This window comes from Phascolarctos cinereus, unplaced genomic scaffold (genome assembly GCF_003287225.1).
Source record: "Phascolarctos cinereus isolate Bilbo 61053 unplaced genomic scaffold, phaCin_HiC Scaffold_7;HRSCAF=346, whole genome shotgun sequence".
In the NCBI taxonomy this organism is placed as follows: domain Eukaryota; kingdom Metazoa; phylum Chordata; class Mammalia; order Diprotodontia; family Phascolarctidae; genus Phascolarctos; species Phascolarctos cinereus.
Window position 1 is genome coordinate 146,946,621 of NW_027556180.1, and position 23,415 is coordinate 146,970,035.

Below are 23,415 nucleotides of genomic sequence, written 5' to 3' on the forward strand. Positions count from 1 at the left end.
AGAAGACACAACTGACGGCAGCAGAAAAAAGAGTTTCAGGGACGACAGAGGGTAAAGGGCATTATTATCTCAAGACCTATCTATGTACAAATTCGAAGTAAATTTTTTCAAGCATATGACTCTTACTGGGTTGGACTTGTACCTTATATAAGGAATTGTAATCACAGGGGTCTACTCTTCCAAAAGAAATTCCCCGAGTATTTTTTGTGATAGCAAGAGATGCTCATCTATTGGGGAATGCCTAAATAAAGTAAGGTATATGAACATAGCAGGATATTACTGTGCTATGAGAAATGATGAATAGTGCTGAATACAGAGAAACATGGAAAAGATTTGTACTAATTCATGTAAAGTAAACACAGGTAAGAAAGCAATAGGCACAATGACTACAACATAAATTTAAAGAATATATCATAAAACAACCAAAACTAAATACTGTTAAATTATAAAGAATAAGCTTGTCCCCAAAGATATGAAAATATACCTCTTATCCCCATTCCTTTACAGAGATATGGATCTACAGATGTGGAAAATTGCATAAAATGTCCCTTTTTTCCATGCACTGGTTTTGCTGGGTAGGGTAAAGGGGTAGGTAGTTTCGTTCCTCTTTTAAAAAAATTATTATTTTTTACTCTTTAAAATTGTTTATTTCATTTTTACACACATTGAAGGAAAGCATAATAGACAGCAGAGTTGGTTTTCCCACTAGAAAATTATGTACACTCAACTTAAAAAATCACAGAATATAAAAACGCAAAATATACATGAAAACTTTTTTTTTTAAATAATAAGCTACCTATAATCTCTGGGCTTAGCAGAATTTGCAGAATCACAGAATTCGAAGGTTAGGAGAGATCTCAGGGACCTCCTATTCCAACTATTACATGAAAGGGATTCACTATAACCTACCTTCAAGAATAGGGATTCCACCACCACTTTTTTGATGGCTTTAATTGTAAAGAAGCTTTCCCTAATATTAAGCCTTCCCTAACATTAAGACTAAAGTGGCCTCTTTGTAATTTTTGAGTTGCAAGGCACTTCAACGCTGTTTAATCTCATTCCTACCATATCTTCAACCTCTCTTCCCCATGAAGACCTCAAGGGAAGACGGCCTCATCAACAGAGAAGGCACACACCACCTCTGGACACCATTAAGTTAAACTGGCATCTGCCTTTCTCCAGGTCCTGACAGCAAACCTAAGTCTTTCCCCGAGAAGCACTCAGAGATTCAGTTTTGGGCTGCGAAAGACCTACCTTTCAGAAATGATTCACTGAACCTATGGGACAGTTGACTTTTGGCTCGAGAAATAATAGCAAAGTAATACGGAAAACAATATTGTGACAAGCAGCCACAATACATTAAGACTCACTTTGCCAGATCCCACAGGTCCAACCACAGCCAACAATTCCCTTGGCCGGACAGTAAAGGAAAGATCTTGGAGAGCTGGGATTTCCAATGCCTATGAATAAAAGTTGATCAAAATGTATTCAAATCAATAATCAGATTGTTTATGAAACTTGGGGGTACAGGGGCACAAAATAAAAGAATTCTGTATTTAAAATTAAGCCACCTATTAAATAGATATCAATAGATATCAAACGTCATTAAGTCACAGAGGACAAATTTTTGGAAACTAAGTTCATTTACAAAATATTTCTATGTGAGTTAAGTTAAATGTCTTAAGCCTTAGTGTTTTTAATATTCATCCTAAACAAGTTCTCTTCTTTTACTAACTTCCCACATACATCCAGATTCCCTCAAGGCACAAAAGTATCTAACGAATCAAACCCCTTAAAATAAAGGTTTCCTACATAATACCTGTCATGCCTACATCACAAGATTGTTGCCAGGAAAGCTCTATGTAAAAGTTCCAAAATGAGGCAACTTAATCCCTCTAGAAAAATTATTAATAATAACCAGAGGGTTCATTGATTCTGATTTTTTTCAGTCAGCCTGCTATCTCAACTACCTCCACTAGATGGCAGCATCAGAACATTTTTAAGCTCTGCCTCTCATGACTATAAATTTTAAATCAACAGATCAGAATTACTCTCTACAATGCTAAGCACTTTACTTACCAATAATGGTGATGGTAAACAAACAACCACAACTGGGCTTCCATTATTAAAACAGAAAATAAGGTTTAGTAATGAAAGAAATCTGATAAAGCAGTTCCAACTGTGTTTGTTGGAACATTGGGTCTGAGGTCCGAGCACCTGAGTTCAAATCCTACCTCTGATTATCTACTACTTGTGTGACTTCTGGGCCTCAATTTCCTCATCAGTAAAATGAGAAGACTGGATTAGATATCCTTTCGATCTTTTATTCTAAGTATTATGTTCCTGGGCTGCAAAAGTGTCTGTCCATGACAAACAACCCACTATAAATAGGCATTCTATAGTACTGTAAAATGTCTAGAGTTGTGACATGATACAATCAGCAATTGGCTCCCTGATGTGATTTAGAAAAAATGTCCACAATATCATGTTTGTAAAAAAAAAATGGGAACACATCTGGAGTTCCTATCTAAAACTGTTAGTTTTAACTTTGCATTCTTTTCTAAAATGAATTTGTGCATAAGATCAAGTCAAAAAAACACAGGCTAAAGAAAAATCTGATAATTTCTTATGAAGTTCTTGGGAAAAACTTAAGCCAAATCAATTAACAGTAGTCTGGTTTCCCTGGTACAAAGAAAATCAGGGGCCTATTGTGATATGGATAACCTAGCTTAGTGTTTTAAATAGCTCCGAGGTTCTAAACCTAGAGCCTCTGGACTTCTTAAAAAATTTCGTAACTATGTCAATATAATGGGTTTCCTTTGTAATCAAATCTATTTGATTGTATGCATTTAAAAACATTATTGTGAAAAGTGGCTCACAGATTTCACTAGACTGGTAGATATGTCCAAGATGAAGTTAAGAACCCCAGATCTAACTGAATACCATCCACACAGAGCATCCTTTTAGAATTCTGATTTCTTCACACACATTTAATAACTTTAAACTAAAATTCTAGATCATGGCTCCTCAAGAATTTCAAAACATACTAGTATGTGTGAAAATGATGATGGTCCTGCTCTGCTAAAAGCACCTCTCATCATTATGTCATTTTTACATAACTATATATATGTATGCATGTTGTCACTTTTAAAGTGAAGGCAGGGACTGTCTTTGGTTGTTGTTACTGTGGTTGTTATTTCACCACCACCACCAAGGAATAAAAGCTATGTGCTTAGCAATATTGTATTTATTTAATAAATACGTGCATAACTGATTGAATTCATAAAGACAAATACCATATAATCTTAAATTTAAACTAAGAATTCTGTGTCTGAAAGTGAATAATACCCAAAACATCAGACTTATTGGTTGACTCTGTGCGGCATAGATCCTGGGTCAGCAAACCTAGAGTTTCAAATCCCTGACTATCTGTGGGACTCTGGATAAGTCACTTAAACTCCTTTTCCTCATCTACAAAATGAAGAAGTTGGCTTAGATGATTTCTCAGGTCCCTTCCAGCTCTAAATTACAAGATACAAAAACTTCAATAATCCCTCTATCACTCACTGGCCATCATCTACATGAGTTCTAGAACTCAAAAGATTTTCATTAAGTTTTTCTCCACTTTGCAGTTAGGAAAGCATGGCTGCGTTAAGTGGTGCTAAAATCACTTTCCCCTCACTAAAACATTTGGCTGGGGAGAGAAGAGAGAGAAGGCTGAGAATACATTTCTAAGCAAACAATTTCATGCTGTTAGGACTTAGTCTATGGGAAAATTATCAAAACCCAATATGAAATTCTTCCATATTCTAGTGCCCAAAAGTTTAATTTCTGCTTTGTATGCATTACCTTATCCCAATAACTGGTAAAGTCTTGAACATGAACTAGAGCTTTTTCATCCTTCTGTGGTTGTATGCTAGACTGGGATATTTCATCAAGTATTAAGAATTGCTAAAGGGAAAGAAAAAGAGAAAAATTACCCCAGAAATGTAAAAATGAAATAAGGAAAAATATGACTGTATTTCTAGAGTAAATAACAGAAAAAATTCTTCAAAGAATTAACAAATTTCATGAAATATAGATGTTGCCAGAATCTGGATCAATATTTTATGACTTACACAACTTTTTAAAAATGAACACTTACCTATATGTTCAATTACTAAAACCTATGCAAAATGAAGTATCTAATTCATTAATAATGACAGACATTCTCTAAGTGTACTACACAATTGACAGAAAGTGTCATTTTTACAAAGGTAATTTATTACTAGTAAGCACCTTTACCTTTCTGGTGTACTACAGAGAAATCATGTACAGAAGTATTTTTAATATCATTCTAATTTTAAAATATATTAAGGTTTTTACTAGCATCAGAAATTTCCTCCATGTATAAACATAATTGAAATTTAGAAATCTGTTGTAACGTTAGCTTCATATTTTGAAAAATAATACACTGAAGGTGGTATCTAATGACTAAAATATATACAGAAATGCAAATTTGTGTGCTGGATACACTAAGGACAAGCAATTCAATTTAAAGTGCCCCTTATGTGCAAGGCACTATACTAGGCATTACAGGTACTACTAATTATCCTTACTCTGCACATGAAGAAACAGGTCCACAATGGTAAAGAGAGATTTATGTGTGTTAAACTGAATTAAATTAAGCAATAAAAGCACTCAGAAGGAAAAACTTCAGATGATAATTTAGAGTTAGTGTCTCTCCTTAGATATTTTCCCCAAGATCAGAACAAATCAAAACCAACAAATCAGAAGTAGAGTTGGGGGGAGGAGCGGATTGAAAAAGGTGAGTGACTAAAAATAGGCAAAAAGTGAGAGCTAACAGCCAGACCGCAAAGAAGATAGAAAAACCATAAAAGATGAGACACAAGAATTCAAACTTCACAAATGGGTCAAACATACCTCATTAACCATTATTATGGAGCAACATATTGATTCCTGTAATGGTGATGATACAAACTCATCAAGAGATTAAAGTCCCCACCCCTGACCATATACTCTGCTTAAGAGTACAGAAACATGTATGATTCATCTGAGAAAGCTTTCCATTAAAAATGGTGAAAATAAAGCCAGTGTTGGTACTTAATTGGATAAATTTCATCTATCTGGAAGGCTTGCTTTTGTAAAGTACAATGATCACATATCAGTGAGGTGTCATGTTTCAAAGGTACATTCCAAATGCAGAAAAGTTAAGACTAATTGTTCACTAAACCTTGATTCTTTGTATACTGATGAGGGCTTCGGACACTTTCTCGATGGCTGCTGGAAAGAACAGTGTAACAGTCAACCTCACTGCACCATACAACGTCACAGCAACAAATACTCGACTGGCCGAGATGGTATTTCCAAGGAGTGCATAGGTGGCAAAAGTCACAAATACAATTATTTTGCTTGCAACAAAGAAGGATGCCAAATTCATCCCTCTGAGGTAGGAACTTTTAAGAATCTTGGAAATTTCCTTCCTGAAAGAGAGAGTAAAAGATAGCTCATAAATATAATACTGATTTCCCATCTTCAAATACAAAGACACTGTGTCTTTTTTTAACATAGTGCTTTGGTGGACTGAACATCAAGCAGGTTGAACAAATAGTGTCTTACTTATAAAAGATTCCAAGTTAAAACAGCTATAGGGGACAGTGAACAAACATTTAGCTTATGTATAAAATCAAATAAATATTTGCTTAATATGTAAGGAAATTTCATGAGATGATGGGTAAAATGAAAGGAGTAGAAAATTTAAGTGCTTCCTACTTAACTTCCAAAATGGAAATCTGACACGAAAACTGGTCAAATAAGAAATTAAACAATTAATATGTTTAAATTGAAACTATGTGAGCATATCACAAAGGAATCAGACTTCGGAGAATTAAAACTTTCTAATAACTAACACACATTATGGTCTGTCAGTAGAAGCAATGAGTTGCTCACGATAGGAAATATTCAAGCAGAAGCTACATAACTACATGTGGGGAAGTTAAGGGGAGGAAAATACTGAATGAGGAGGGAAACTGTACTGCCTAGCATCTAAAGGACTCTTCCAACTCTAAGTATACCCAAGGAAAGGGGAAGGTGTTTTTTTTAATTGACTTTAGATCACAGAATTTAGGACTAGAAAGGTTCAAAAAAGGGTCATAGATTTAGAAGTGGAAAAGTACTTAGAAGGCCATTTGGTTCAATCTTCTCATTTTACAGATTAAGAAACTGAAGCATAAAGAGATTAAGTGACTTACCTAAGGTCAAATGGATGGCAGAGCCAAGATTTAACCCCAGGAATCATGGTACCTCCTATTCAATCTATAATAACTCTTTTTCAAAGTCAACCAGTAGATTAAAAAAAAAAAATAAAAGAAAATGCCAGGCAGGTAAAAAAAGAAAACTCAGTGAGGGATGAAATAATGGTTTTCAACTATTTAATAGGGATGTTATCTAGAAGACTCACTTTTTTTTTAAACAAAGTCTCAAAAAGTACAACTAGAACCAATGATGAAAAAAAGAATGCAGATTTTGGCACCACAATTAAAACTTTGCTATCAGAGCCATGTTTAAAAAAAAAAAACAGAACTAACTTTTTTTTTGTCATGGACTCCTGTGGCAATCTGGTGAAACCTACAGACCCTTCTGAACACAATGTTTTTAAATGAATAAATTAAAACACCTAAAACTACAAAGAAAACCAATCATGTTCAGAAATAAAAGTTATCATAATACCTCAACAAAAAAAGGTCACACACTCTAGTTCGAGTGGAAATATTCAATCTAGTTCTGAGATAGGTTAAAAGACTTGATTATGTAATTTGAAGTTCTTTCAACTCCAGGCCTCTACAATTCAGTGTTTCATTTCATTCATATTAATTAGTATAGGAAAGACAATGTCACCTGATACTTATGCTACCCTGTGTCCAGGATTAACATTTTCCAAGTTTGTTTTTTATTCTATATCTACTCTCTTGACTACAGATTGATCATATTTCTTATTTTAGTTTAGCTTTTTAAGGAAATTTAACCCCAAAATTAGTCTCTTAGAAGATGCAGAGAGACAAATTCATCCTTTAATTTGGGACCACACAATATGCAACTGACTTTACTGTCAGCTTGAGAGTAGGAGGGTGGTAGAAAGAAGGCTAATTGAGAAATATAAGAGAACTAATTTCTACAAACCTAAAATTAGGTACAGTAAGATGAGTAACTAAAAAGGCATTAAAATATGAAAATGTAATCATTTAACAGGATGCAATACACAGCGCATGCACAACTTACCTTCTGAGATGTGTAATGAGGTTGGCAAATGGCTTTTCCCAGGCATACATTTTGATTATTCTTATGCCTGTTATAACTTCATTCATGGTTCTAATTCTGACATCTGTAAAAGCAGCAGTCTGGCTCCTAACATACAGAAAGATGAATTATTCTTCATGGTATGAATATCAATGCCTAACTTGCAATACTGCTACCATTCATGGACAGAGATGATGGACCAAATCCAGGACAAGATCAAGGGGCTAACCTCCTAACACAAATGCCAAAGACATCAATGTGTGGTACCTATTGATGGTTTAAGGGGAGCCCAACACAAACAGATGACCAGACCCAAAGAGAATCCATTAACGGATCTAAAACAGAATGCTACACAAATTGGTCCTTGGGCCTGTGCTATTCAAATCTGTAAATGACGCAAAACTAGAAAGAATAGCTAACAGAATGGATGAAAGGATCAAAAATCTAAAATGGCCTTGCTAAACTCAAACAATTGACTGACTCTAAAGATACCATTACTGTAAGTTAAATAGGGATAAATGTAAAGTTCCACCCTTGGGTTTGATCAATTGCACAAATAAAAGATGGGGAAGGTGTGGGTGGACAATAAAAGCTCAAGGGGAAAAGATCTTTAGGTTTTCTTGCAATTAAATTTAATATGTACAAGATGGAACCAAAAAAAGTCACTGCATTGTTAAAATAAATTAAGATTGCCAAGAACACATTATACAGGTCAGATGATATCAGGAAAGCCCATTTCATTTTGGTAGGAAAGGACACTGAAAAGTTAGGTTATATCCAAAGAAGAACCATTATCACTATCATAATCACCTAGAGCACTTATTAAGAGCCAGCTGTTTATATGGCACTCTACTAGACACAAAGGAGAATTGCCAATAAGCAGAGCCTACAATCCCTATCCTCAAGAAGTTAATCTTACGAGGATGAGAGAACAAAAACAGAGAAAATATTTAACAATTTGCAGAATTGTTAAATTGCACAAACATGACTAAACATATAACCAATTAAAGCAATTCAGTTCCTGTTATTCTAATGTGGGCATTATTATTTCTATATAACATCATCTTTTTATAAATTATATTAAAATATATTATCTTTGATATTTAAGATGGTGATCATGAAGTATATAAGTATGAAAACAGTTTTTAAAATGCATGTTCAATGGTCTTTTCCACATTGTAAGCACTTAAAGAATGGCCTTAGGCAGTCACAATTAACTGAGTTAGGGGCAATTTATAACACACATGAAGAATAAATAACATAGGGACTTTTTTTTTAAATCATCAAGAAAACTACAAATACTATCCCACAAACATAACCTATGCAATCAATACTGATCTTACCTGAAGGAGGAAAACAGTTTCCCAAAGCAGCTTTGTAAAGGCAGAAGGATCAGCAGGACTGCCATTCCTGCAAGGCACGACACTCCTATTTCTAGCCAGAGAAGGGCAGTAACTGCTACAGCCTGAATTGGACCAGCCCACAAAAAGTGCAAGAATATTGTCACCTTCACAAAGAAAGAAAGAAACAAACAAACAAAAAAAGGCTATCAGGATTGAGTGAAGTAAAAAGAGCTTGGAATCCTACGGAGGAAAAGAGGCTAAAAACAGCAAAGGTCAGTCCCATTCTGCTAATGAAAAAGACTGTAACCTAAACAAAGACCATCACAAAGTGCTTCAACAAAGAAAATGGCAAATGGTGCTTCAGACTGCCCATTTCTGGTAAAGAGAGAATGTGTGTGTTGTTTTCTGAAATGAGAAAAACCAAATATCAGCTTTGTTAAATTCACCCTCCTAGAGCAATTTGAAACTATGCCCGATTAGCTATCAAATGGTTCATACACTTTGATCCAGCAATACCGCTACTAGGTCTGTATTTCAGAGAGATTTGGGGGAAAAAAAAAAAGGGAGCAGCTAGATAAAGCACCGGCCCTGGAGTCAGGAAGACCTGAGTTCAAATCTGGCCTCAGACACATAACACTCACTAGCTGTGTAACTCTGCTGGGCAAGTCACTTAATCCCAATCGCCTCACCAAAAAAAAAAAAAAAGCAAAGCAAAGGAAAAAAAATGACAAACAGGCTGATTTCAGAAAAACCAGGAAGACTTACATGCACTGAAGCAAAGTGAAGTAAGCAGAAACAGGAGAACACCGTACATAGTAACAGCAATTGCAAAACACTGATCAATTGTGAATGACTTAGCTATTCTCAGCAATATAATAATCCAAGACAATTCCAAAGGACTCATGATCCACCTCCACTTCCAGAGAAAGAACTGATGGAGTCAAAGCATACCATTTTTCATTTTTAATGCATTTTTTTCTTTTGGTCTATGTCTTCTTTAACAACATGACTAATATGGAATTATGTTTTGCATGGCTACACATGTATAACCTATATCAAATTGCTTATCACCTCAAGGAGGGGGGAGGTGAAGGAGGAAGGGAGAAAATTTGGAACTCAAAATTTAAAAAAGATGTCACAAACTGTCTTTACATGTAATTGGGGAAAAAGATACCCTTTAAATAAATAAATTCTCCCATTTACCACAAAATTATCCAACTTCTCTTTGTGAATGAAGAAAATGTTTTGAATGGAGGATAATAATAATATTTTATAGCACTTTTAAGATTTGCAAAGCATTTTACATATATCATCTCATTTGAGCTTCACAGCAAACCTGTGAGGTACACTGTACCTCAGATGAAGAAATTGAGGCTGTCATTAAGTAATTTTCCCAATCATACCACTATTTTGAATAGTATTAGAAAAAAATTTATTCTATAGAAAATGAGCCTTTTACACCTTTCAAGTTATTTGCCATAAAAACTTAACAACTAACTCTAATCACATAGATACATACCAAAAGCCCTAAATGATGGGTCAAGACCTCTGACTCTTCTTATTTATTGGTCATGAAGAGAACACTCAGAAAGTGTCTCGAAAGAACTAAACTTCCCTTCCTGTTTGTTTGCTTGTTTTTAAATGTCCTTTCTTGTACTAGGAAAAGCAGACAAACCTGTACTCCATCCTCACCTCTGCCAATAATTAATTATGTAACCTTGGGAAAATTACTTCATGTCTCTGGGTTTCAATTTCTTCATCAGCAAAACGAAGAGTCAGGACTTGATAATCCTTTCTAGTTCTCAATACTCTCTGGAAATTAATTATAGGAAAATCATACATAGTCTCTTTATGGCAATTTATGATAGCAAACATGGGATTGTTTTTGTTGTTATTTTTAAAGAAAAGAGTGTGATCTATTCACACTTGATCACAATATCACTATCTTATCTATCATACCATTGGTACATATGGACAAGCAGAAAAAATGATGTCAGTAATATATGCTACAAATGAATTTTAATTAACTCACACATAACAATTGTGTGTGGGGGGGGAGAACAAACAGTATTTGCAATTCATCAGCAGGGTAATTTTGTTTTTACCTGATCAAACTTGTTCACATCATTGGATAGAAGATTCACTATTTGACCTGTAGTTGTCTTTCCCATGGCAGCATTACTAAGACGAAGTGCCTGGCATAGTAAGAAAAGGCAGAAAGAGTACTGTTGAATTGAAATGATGTCAATGACCTCTGGTCACATTTATAAAACAGCCTGAAAATGAAATTGACTATGTCTCAAATTGTGATTTTTTTATACCCCTCCCCATGCTAGAAAAAGAGAAAAAGTGACTCATTTCAGAAAGGAAGATTTGGTGATAGAATTCAAGCTTGCTGCAGATTGGTAGCTGCATACAACAGAATTGGTGTTGTTGTTTCAGACCTATGAGTTCATCAGTGTGGGGAACCTCCAGCTTACAGATGTAAGGGGCTACCATGATCACATAGGCATGTGTGTCAAAAGGACTTAAGAACAGGTCACAGAATCAGACTTGGAGCTAGAAGGGACCTTAGAAGCCATCAAGCCCAATCCCCCTCGTTTTACAAATGAGGAAAATGAAGCACATGGGATTTTAACCTTCTCAAGTTCATAAAGTCAGAATGCGAACCCAGATTCTCTCACTCCAAATATAGCCCTTTTCCAACACATCGTACTACCTGGGCCAATTTCATTACACCTCATTGATCCTCAAAACCACTGTGGGAATTGCTTTGACTCTTTAAATGTGTTATCCATAACTGTGGTATCAAATGCAAAAAAAAAAAAAAACTGGAAAAATGCAAGGAAACCCGAGTAACACTCCAGTCTCAGAAATTTATTAGCTGTGTCATCTTCAGCAAGTTTTTGCTCTTTGCCTCAGTTTTTTGATCTGTACAAAGGAAAATAATAATAATGGTACCCACTTCCTTGTTGTGAGGATCAAATGATATGATTGTAAAGTGCTTAACACAGTGACTGGCACATGGGAAGTACTATTTAAATGATGACTTGTTATTATATTTCTTTAGTTGGATGTAACTGTTCCATACTTGATAACTCTATACCTTTAAAACATGATTACTACAAAATGCCAAAGGTGATAAAATGAAAGGAAAAAGGGAAAGGAATAATCACACAGGAATAATAAATCACATACAGTGGTTTCCTTAACCGTGTATATTTTTTCAATCCCAATATTTAGAATTTTTAAAAAATTTTCCTTAACTGAAGAGGTACCACCAACTGCACATTTTTGCAGTCAAAAATAATTCTGAATGAAAAGAACAAGTTTACTTACGAATATCACATTCTTAATCTGCTGTAAATTGAGCTGGCTCTATTCAATTTAACAAACAATGAGCACTTACCACATGGGAGGTACAGTGCTAGAGCCCAGAGCCAAGACGGTGAGAGCCAAGATGGTGGAGTAAGATGTAAGTTGCTCTTACCCTCCCTTATTAACCTCTGAAAGCCCAGAAAAGATCGCCCCAGGAAAAACCCTGGAAAAGCTGAACCAGAAGAAAGATGGAGTGCAGCAGTCCTGTAGCCCAGATAGTTTGAGGGATTCATGGGAAAGGCCGCTATTGCCCTGGAGGAAGGGGAGCAATAAAGAATGGGAGGCATCCCAGCAAGCTAGTGGAAAGCCCCACCACAGCATACCAGGAGGAGATCCTGAAACCCAGGTGATAAAGCAGACAAGCACCAACACCAGGACCCCTGAGTGCATCAGTGAGGGCAGGGAAACTAGTGGAAACCAGCTTGGTAAACCACCAGGTGCCTCATTCTGGCATTCTACAGCAACCAGGTCTTCCACAGCCTCAGCAAAAATAAGGGAAGCAGCCAAAGAAAGGACAGGCCCAGGTGAGCAGGAAATCTCCAGGAGCCAGACTACCCAATCCTACCCCTAGAGTTCCAGCCTTGCTGATTCCAGCCTGACACCAGTAAGCTGCCAGAACCCTACAGCCTCCAACAATCAGCATCAGAGGCCCCAGCACACAAAGACAGTGACCAAGACCTAGGCTCCCTACACAAGAAGCTTTGGTCAGTGCCCTCTGCTCCTCAGCAGGAGAGCTCAATCTCTTTAAAGACCAGGGAACAAGGAAACACCATGAGCAAAAAGAAACATACCATAGATTCATATTATGAGAACAGTGAAAAGCAAGGCAGAAATTCTGAAGAGGACAGCATTGTCAACAAACCCACATCTGGAACCTCAAAAGGGAATATGAACTGGTCTGAAGCCCAAACAGCCTTCTTGGAAGAGCTCAAGAAAGATTTTAGGGGCAGCTAGGTGGTGCAGTGGATACAGCACCAGCCCTAAAGTCAGGAGGACCTGAGTTCAAATCCAGCCTCAGACTAAACACTTGACACTTAAGCTGTGTGACCCTGGGCAAGTCACTTAACCTCAATTGCTTAAAAATTTAAAAAAAAGGATTTTAAAAGTCAAATGAGAGAGGTAGAAGAAAAAATGGGAAAAGAAATGAGAGGTATGCAAGAGCAAGTCAATAGCTTAGAAAAGGAAGGACAAAAATTAACTGTAGAAAACAAATCCTTAAAAAATATAACTGGCCAACTGGAAAAAAAAAGTACACTAAAGAAAAGAAGTCCCTAAAAAAATACAATTGGCCAACTGGAAAATAAAAGTACACTGAGGTACAATGCTAGGCAAGTGTGCCAATACAAGCACCTCCCATGTAATTAAAATTAGAAATCCTGAAATCTAGTCAAGGTTGTACATTTTCTTATATGACTGAATACATTTTGCTAGGTCTCAGCAAACTTGTCTGTCAAACAGAAATGGGGTAACATGTTCTATCTACTTTATAAGCTTGTTCAGAGAGTCAAAGGAGATAACCCACATAAAAGGCACAAAAACACTGCATTTATGTAGTTAAAGCATTACTATCAATACTTTAATGGGGACACAGGAAAGCACAGAAGGTTAAATGACTTGTGCTTGGGATCACACAGGTAATGACTAGCTGACCCAGGATTTAAACACAAGTTTTTCCCACTCTAGTATACCTTATTGGCTCCCTAAGGATTAAACATTTATAGACGGACCCATGGCCCTGAAAACCAAATTTGCTTTATTTACAAATAAAGTGAATTGCAATTCACTTTTTTTCTGTTACTACAAACACTTTTGGCTTTATTCAAAGCTGTTATTTTCTGATGGCTTTTTTTCTGTAAATAAAGACGTAAGAAAATTAGCCTGAAGGTAGCACAACTATTAAAAATCAGAAAAAAAAAATTACTTGGACCAGTCAACATCAAGAAAACACATCCGATGTGAAAAGAGCTTAAAGAAGCATCATCATCATCATCATCATCCTCATCCTTATCACTGACATAGCCCTAAAGCTTTTTAAAGCCCTTCAATTTGATACTCAAAAACATGCTATGAGGTAAATATTTATTGTAATCATTTTACAAGAAAGTAAACTGAGGCTCAGAGAAGTCCATGGTCGAAAAACTAGTTAAGAGGCAAGAGCCAGAATTTGATCCCAGGTTTTTCCTGATTCTAAGTCTAGCTTTCTACTACACCAAGCTATATAATATGTTATATGAAGTGCACTGATAAAAACTCGGTGAAGAAATATTCCCATTAAACATAGTAGGAATTAGATAGTCCCTCTCTCATTATATAGACTCATTATATCAATTTCTCAAGGTCCTTTTCGCTTACTTAATGTAATAAAGAAAACCATAGGGAAGTATTTGACTTTAATAGCACTTGACACATTTGACCTACAATCTAAATTCTTGTCTAATTTCTTGAGCAGTTCCAACAGTTCCTGCTTTCATAAGAGGCTATCTGAGAATGCCGTGGAAGCACAGAGTAGTTATTATTTTTGGTTGAAGGGATAAAAGAAAAGTTCCACATTTAATCACATAAGCTATCACATGCCAATTCTGGCTCACCAGTAACAAACAGGCCATCAATGCCAAAAACAAAAAAAACCACACACCTCAGTTCCACTAACCAGACTATATGTATGTAAGCTGGAGAGATAAAAGTAAGATACTACGAAGTAGCTGCCAAACAACAGAGTAAAAAGCAAGGAGAAGAAATTAATTTTTAATAACATGTTAAAGAGAAGCTCCTAGACACAGTCCAAAGTTACTGGGAATCAACACAGATACCTATGGCTATAGCCATCAGATGACAGAAGGTATCTTCCTAATCAAAGACTAAGCTTTCACACAAAATCGCAGGGTTTTTTCAGTCATATATACATTTAAATACCATTAACAATATTATATTAGTATAAGGCATACAAGTATTTATGTAAAATGTTTTGAAATACATTGATTCATCATGTGACATTGTAAGATTTTTATTCATTCCTTCACTTAACATATATTTATTATGGGCCTACCATGTCCATCCCTCTCTGTGTTCAGTAATAGAGATAAAAAACCAAAAATTACATAGTCCTCACCCTTGATAAGCTTATGTTCTATGAAGAAAACAACACATCAATGTATACCGGTTTTAAGATTTCTTTACAAGGGTTTGTATGTATTTATGTGTCTTCTTTCCATTTTTAAATTAACATTTCATAAAGATTTAAAATACTATATCAAATTAACTCTCAATTGTCTGCATCATTTAGGAGAGACATTGATCCACAGAACTTAAATCTGTGAATAGTCCTCCCTTCCTCCCTCACCTGCTTTGCCCTGCTTAGCTAGACAGTAGACAAACCCACGAAAGCCCTCACTTCTCCCAAAATGGGCCTTCCCAGGCTCTAATCCCTTTTACCCACCACCGTCATGCAGATTCAGGTAAGAAAAGAACACTGGTACAAGGAAGACTACTCTTCCAACCAAAACTCCTACAACCCACATGCTACAATATCTAACTGGGAAAGAACCCAGTTTCTTCTCCTGCACTGACAGGTCTGCCAGGTTCTGTCTTGTGGAGGTAAGACAAAGAAAACAATATCCAGAGATAGGTCATCTGGAGCCTAGTTTAAGTTCTCTGGAGGGACGGAATGAATTTTTATTCTTAATTGAAGTACATATCATAATATTAAAAATTTAGAGTTGGAAGGTATGTTAAGGGGCCATGAGTCCCAACCCCCTCAACTTAAAGATGAAGAAACAGACCCAAAGAGGAAATGCAAGATATGAAAACAAGGCCCCTCACTCATCTGATCTGCATATGTCCCCTATGATGCTGTTATTCAATTACAGCATGTGTGTGTGTGTGTGTATAATATGCACACATATATATTACATACATATTAAACTATATACAGTCTATCTTACATACCAGGAAACTGAGACTCAAAAATGTTAAATGACTTGTCCATAGTTTCACACACCTATTAAATTTTAAGGGGGCAGATTCAAACCCTGCTCTCTCCTGATTCATAACGTAACATTTTCTTGATGACTGAGAAATATTATGAATCTCAGTTTGTAAGACGGTGATGCCCTTAGGTCAACTAGTCAGTCAACTGTACTTATTAAGTATCTACTATGTTCCTGGAACTGCACTGATCACTGGTACTATCTCTCTAATTATATATACATATATATGCATATTTATCTATGTAGATATAAGCATATACACATATATACAAACATATTTATATACAATCTCTATAAATGGAATATAAAAATATATTTATATACACATAAATACAAATATATGTGTATACATATATGCATATGCATGTGTATATGTATATGTATACACACATACAGGATAAATTGGGTGTAGTCTCATAGGGAAAGGCACTAAGGTTAAGGAAGACTAAGAAAGGCTTCCTGCAGAAGGTACTTTAAGGCATATTAAGATATTCAGGACAATTCACCCCTGTGCTAAATAAATTTTTTTTTCTTAAGTCTTATTTCTATTTTTCTCTTGTTGTCATGGTATCCATGGCTGCCAGGTAATCCGCAGATACAGGAAGATGTTATTTCACCTAAGGCAGGAAATTGTCCTTAAAATTTTTCTGGTTGAAGGTACTGCCACACCTAGTTTAAAGCCATCAACCATTTAATCTACTGCAATTAATCAATGTTTGTAAAAGGAGGGCCCTCACATCATCCAAATTCTCCTTCCTTCCCTTTCCACCTCATTGAACATTCTGGGTAATATTTCAGAAAATGAGTCAAACTATAGTTCTTGGGAAATGAGTCAAACTAATAAAGTAAGGATGCCAGTGTCAGTCCCAAATAGAATCAAAATCTCTGGAGTAAACAAATGATGGAATAAAAAAAATGATGGAAAGGAAAGAGAGTGAGTAGTGAAAACTAGCTTCAAAGGGGAAGAAAAGAGAAATTCCAGGGAGATAATTAAACAACCTATATGCAAAGCACCATTCTAAATATTATGAATACAATAATGAAAAAAACAGTCTCTCCTAACAAGCTTACAATCTACAGTATGGAGCATGACAGTGGGAATCCCAATATAAGGAATGAAATTTTGGGTACTATCAAGGAGTAAAGGAAAAATTCTGACAAAAAAATGCCTTAGGAAAATTTAAGAGAGTGATTACTTTCAGTTGATGAGATCAGGGAAAGCTTCATGGGGGAGATGATATCTGAAATAGAAACGAATGAATGGATGAATAAGGAAGGAATGAAAAGCTAGGTGCCAGATACTATAGGAGTACAAAAATTAAAAAAAATATATCCTTGTCATCAAGGAGCTTATATTTTACAGAGGGAGATGGTATTTGCATATATATATATATATATATATATATATATATATATATATATATATATATATATACATACACACACACACACACACATATATGCATATACATATACCTATACATATATATATACATACACACACACACATACACACGCACACACACATATATATATATATATATATATATATATATATATATATGAAGAAACTGATTTAAACAAGCAGGGATGAGGAAGAATTATATATGGTATGGAAGTATGGAAGAAAAACTTTACAACAAATTATTCCCTAAGATTATAACTAAAAAAACCACCCTAATACGTATTTTTTATTTTTTATTGTAAGTAGTCATCCTCTCAACTAGTCACTAAAAAAATTCAGCCATCTCTTTTACAGAAAACCATAGCTGCATTTAAAATTAATCCAATGAAATATTTAATCGTTTTGCTCATGAATGAGCTATATGGCTAGCTTGAGATCTGAAAAGCAACAGAGGCAATAACTTCTTTAAGGCTTTGACACTGTTCTTGAGAATTCAAGCCATAAATAGAACATTTTATAGAATGTAAAAATGTAGCTTTCTATCTCCAGAATTTTTAAAATTCAAATATCTGGTGTCTAGCAAAGCTACTAAAGTGGTATACACTTATACTATATAAAATAAGTTCAATTCCTCCTTCCCCTTTGAAAATTCTCATTAAGGATTTTAGAGTATGGGAGAGTATTGCAAAATAACAAGAAAAATTAGAAAAAGGCAAGAATTGACAGCTAATCATACACTACAAGATCCATTCAGGATATTAAACCTTACCAAAAGCAATTGTTTTTTTTCTTGCATACAGTTTTAAGGGGGCTAGCATTACTTACATCTAATGACAGTACATTTTCCAACCCAAGTGTAACAAAGCACCATTTTTCTTGGACATGTTTTAAACCTTAAACATTCCTCCTTTTAACTTCCACAAACCTTAAAATCCTATCTCAAACCTGTTCTCTGGGTCCGTGTAGCACAGAAGACTACAACAGTATGGCAGCTATAGCCAACAATTCTTTAACCACCGAGAAAATGAGGAAAGAAAACAACTGAATCAATTGTTTTAAAGATCCCAAAGGGAAGCACAAAAATAGGCAGGGGCTTGAAAACATCAATAAAAGAGAGCTTCTAGCTCTCAGGTATACACTGGGACCCCTTAAAAAGTTAAGTTTTAAAATGGGGATTCTGGGCATGCAGCATTACCAATGTCTAATACTACCCAATGGGCACACAGATCTCGGTACTCAATCAGAAAGTCAACTAAAACCAGTCAATCCACAAACAATTTGACTTCTGGTGTGGAGAAACACAAGATCTTGTTTCAGTTTCCCATTCTAGCCAGCCATCTTTACCCTCTTGCCCCCTTTCCATTTCTCCCCCCCCAACAAAAATTCCTTACCCTGCTCACCTCTCCCCTGTATGTGCTGTGTTCCCTTGTTAGAATGTAAGCTCTATGAGAGCAGGGATTTTTAAAAAAAAATCTTTGTATCCCTCAGGCTTATCACAATGACTATGATAAATACCCAATGACTGGATGCTTTTTCATTCATCCTCAATATCATATTTGTTGTTGCTCATTTCTAAAATGGACATATTCCTTTCTTTAGGAAAACTAAGCCTTCAATGAAAAGAAAAAGCTTTTACTAAAATATTCTACAGTTGTTGAGGACTTTGTGATTCCTTAATGTTCTTTGGAGTTTGTCAGTCAACATAAAATGCTAAGTCTTCAGGAATAACGCTCTCACAGCAGCAAAAACACTATCTCTGGATCACAATCACCTTGAGTACAAACCTTCCTACATCACAGACTGGAAAGCTACATGTTGCTTCACAACAGATGAAAAGAAGTCTGTTATGATGTTACACACCTACTCACAACAGCATGATTTCATTCCAGGCTTTAGTTTTCCAAATCATGAATAATAATAATTCATAGTTTTTTTAGTACTTTGAAGAACCCTATGAGGTAATAAATAACGCAATTTAGTATTATATCCATTTTGCTGATGAGGAACTAAGGCTGAGAGATTCCAAGACTGATGACTCAGTAATGCCTGCGGTACAACTGAAACTTAGCTGGCTCAAGGCTGGATTTATTACCACAAGCTGCTTCACATTCACACATGAATAAATCCATCTGGACTACATAATCCCATACGCTATTAAATGAATTATCTAAAGAGATTCAATATACTCTCAAAAATAATAGAAGCAAAATTTAATAATGCTAATTTATTAAGACTACTAGAAATAATTTTCTTCTTTCCTTAAGAAAGTGCCAAAGTTTGAAGTGGGTGCTCAATGCTTGACTGTATTTGCCATTCCTACCTGAAATAAACCTTCCTAACAGCATCTTTCTTTCCAATTCCTTAGGGCAGACTTCTTTCTAGTCTTCCTTCCTCCACCTGGCATGAATTTTACAATGAATTAAAAGCACAATTCATCATCCTAACATAAGTAAAATATTTACTTTGCTTATAAACAACTCACATGTAGTGGATAAAATGGGGCAATGTCTGAAATTGAATTGCAAACTATATTTTCATAATAACCAGAAATTCAAGATGGCAAAAATTTCATGAAGGATTCATAGCACTCTTCATAATATATTTCCCATTCTTATAGATACCATCCTAGTTAAGGCTCTTTTGACCTTCTGAGGTCAAAAACCTCCACTTTCTTTCCAATCCATCTCACACTTGACTACTGGATTAATTTTTCCTAAAGAATCATTCTTACTGTCTCATTTTTCTAATTAAAAATCTGTGATAGCTCCTCTTTACTTACCAAATTAAATTAAAATGACTTCACTTGGCATCCAAGACCTTCCAATCTTGCTCCAACCTACATTCAATTCTATCTCCCACAACTCCAATACATTCTGTGCTCTATCCTATATTATTTATTCACTTTCCATAATCATATGAACATTCGATGTGTTCTCCTACTTGCCTACCTTCACTCACGGTCTTCTTGAATGTCTAGCATGCATTCCCTTTGCACTCCTTCCACCCATTTCAACTATAAAAAAAAATTCCACACATTCTTTAAAGCCTAGTTCAAAAGCCATCTGTATAAAGATGCCCTTCCAAAAATGAACCCTCCCTCTGCTGAACTATAACATTTAATTTATACTATTTATATGGCACTTATTACATATTTCTTAGACATACAGACCACAAACCCTTTGAGGACAGGGATGAGTTCATTGGTGACTTCAGAAATCAATAATTACTTTTGTTGTTCGGTCATTTTAGTCGTGTCTGACTCTTCCTGACCCTGTGGAGCATATCATACCAATACTGTCCACGGAGTTCCTGGGCAAAGACACTGGAGTGGTTGGGCCTTTCCTTCTCAAGTGGACTAAGGCAAGCAGAGGTTACATAACTTGCCCAGGATCAAAGAGCTAGTGAGTGTCTGAGGCTGGATTTGAACTCAGGTCTTCCTGACTTCAAGCCCAGTACTCTATACACTGAGCCATTTAGCTATCTCCAATAACTTTAGCTCAATAGTAATAATAACTGCTGATATTTATTTAAAACTCCAAAATTCACCATTTATTTTATGAATGAACAATCAATATAAACTTAGAATACTTGCAGTCTATGTTTATAGGAGAGCTGCTTAGCCTATAATACTAGAGGCTGAAAATGGCATTTTATATTATCACCATATGGGTTATAACTTAAATTTCTTATTCATTCAAAGAACTGAATCTAAAACTGGAGAAAAAAGCTACCAAGCAGTGGAAAGTATCTTAAATGCAAAGTCTGAATTACTAGGGATAAGCTGTAAGGTGCTTATTTATCTATTTAAAACATAAATCTGACAACTGTTTCTTAAAATGATTTTTTTAAATAAAACATTTTATTTTAAAAAAATTAAGTGGCAAGACCTACGTTAAAGATAACATAATAATACTTTTAAAAAGAGACAGAATCTAAGGTACAATTCAGCACCTTCCTCAGTAATACAAATATAATTTTATCCTTCACATGAACTAGAATGACTTTTGTCTACCTTGTCTTTCTTTCCTTGGAGTCACAGCCTTTCTGGACTTAATTAAAAAATCTACCAGCTCCAAAAATATTGGCTATGATTGTCTCAGCTCAGAATCACTGCTTTAATTACTGTTCTTCATGGCCTACAGACAAATAATCTCCCGCAGGTTTCAGGTCTTGCTTCCTTTCCACAGAGTAAATGAAGACAACAATAAAGCAATGCCATTTCAGAGAATAACTCTACCAAAAATCTCTCCTCTCCAACTGCAGTACAGTTTTCTCCCCTTGAGCGTTAGGATAAAAAGACTGTCTCCTTCAGCTGCTTGAAAGAATTCAAAATTTCTAACTCCTTTAGCAACCCCTTAGAAATCCGGAACTTTTACAAACTGTCTTTGGAAAGATCTCCTCCTTCCTTGGTGGTGTTTATGGATTAAATCGAAACATGCCAGGATAGAAACATAAAACGTGAGTTTTTAAATAGAGATTTAAAGTAGGACAGCACATAACTGGTTTAACATTGTTCATTCTCATTCTGTATTATAGGTAGGCTCTCATTAGAAAATTCCATAGTACAAAGGTAAAATAAGTACAAGACCCAATTTATAAAGTTTCATGCACAGGTAACTTAAGACAAAATGAAATCGGGCTGTCCGTTTTATTTGTTCAGTACCTTGTGAACTGCAGTGGAAACAGTATAGAAAGCATTATCTTCATCTAAAACCATGGTGTGCCCGCATAGCATCTCAAGAAAAACACTGCTGAACAGAAGAAGGAGGAGAAAAGGATAAGTACAAAGATCAAGAAGAAGGGGGCTGCCACAAGAGGACAAGCTAGAAAAAAAAATTCTTTGTCCAAAAAAAATGGGATTCTTTAACTGAAAAAAAAGTGAATGGGATATAAATGATTGCTATCAAATCATGAATGGAATAACCCTAAAAGCTGGAAAAGACATGAATGATCACATCTAATCCCCCACTTTTTAGAGATGAGGAAACTTAAGACCCAGAGAGACAGAGGGGCCAGGTTATGCAGATAATAACATTGCAAAGTAAAGATTCAAGTCCAGGTTTTCTGACTTCCAGTCTTTCTGCTACAACACTAAAAATTTTAAAAAGGTAAAAACAGAGCAATTCATCAAATTATAGAATTCTTGAAACAGGATAAGGGAATAGGTAAATTATGACATATAAAAGGCACTATTCTTCACAAGGCAATAAGTTACAGAAGTCACTGCCTCAGGGCATCTACATGGCAAACTGGATAACGCATTGGTCCTAGAGTCAGGAGAACCTGGGTTCAAATCTGGCCTCAGACAGTTAATGACTGTGTGATCCTGGGCAAGTCACTTAACCCCAATTGCCTCCAAGAATAAATAAGTCAATACTTCCCAGTATGTTCCAGACATCTTGAAACAGCACCAAAAAAGCTTACACAAATGGACAGAAGCCAGATGCAGGAGTTAAACAGGGTAGGACAACTAGTGGCCTATCTTTCACCAAAAGAAGTACGTATCATTTGATAAATGTTTACTGACTGATGTTAAGAAAGATAACTGTGTAGCTTTCAACCAACCATCCCTTGCCATCACTGTCACAGATGGAATAAATAGCAGGCCAGATGACCCACTGACCCTACCCAGAATGGCAATGCTTGTGTTTTGGGAATGGGACAATCTAGTCAGATTTATCAGGCTCTTCAGGTGAGCTCCACTCTGCTTCCTGCTCCAAGTTAAGTGTTACCGGAGGGCTGCTGCAGAAACTATCAAACGACCTCTGTTTTGAGACATGCTGAATGAAGGCAATAACTGCAGCTTAACTGTGCAAACCAGTCTAACAGGGCAAGCAGTAAAGGTCTACGAACAGAACACTAAGAGTCAAGAGACTCAGCTGTGATGATCTTACCTCTGCCACCAGTTAATAAGCCTATGAATTATGCCATTCCCCTGTGTCAGATAGTTCTTTCATATACATATATATTCATGTATATGTGTGTATGTGCATTCATATACATATAT

General features: G+C 35.6%; 1 protein-coding gene across 1 annotated transcript in view; it reads right to left on the reverse strand.

Moving 5' to 3' along the window:
* Positions 1-23,415, reverse strand: part of ABCC4 (ATP binding cassette subfamily C member 4 (PEL blood group)) — a 269,141-nt gene that overhangs the window by 180,383 nt on the left and 65,343 nt on the right. Inside the window, 6 exon segments of the mRNA XM_020965805.2 lie at positions 1,371-1,460; positions 3,850-3,951; positions 5,234-5,483; positions 7,279-7,404; positions 8,640-8,803; positions 10,745-10,834. Coding sequence (XP_020821464.1) covers positions 1,371-1,460; positions 3,850-3,951; positions 5,234-5,483; positions 7,279-7,404; positions 8,640-8,803; positions 10,745-10,834 — 822 coding nt within the window.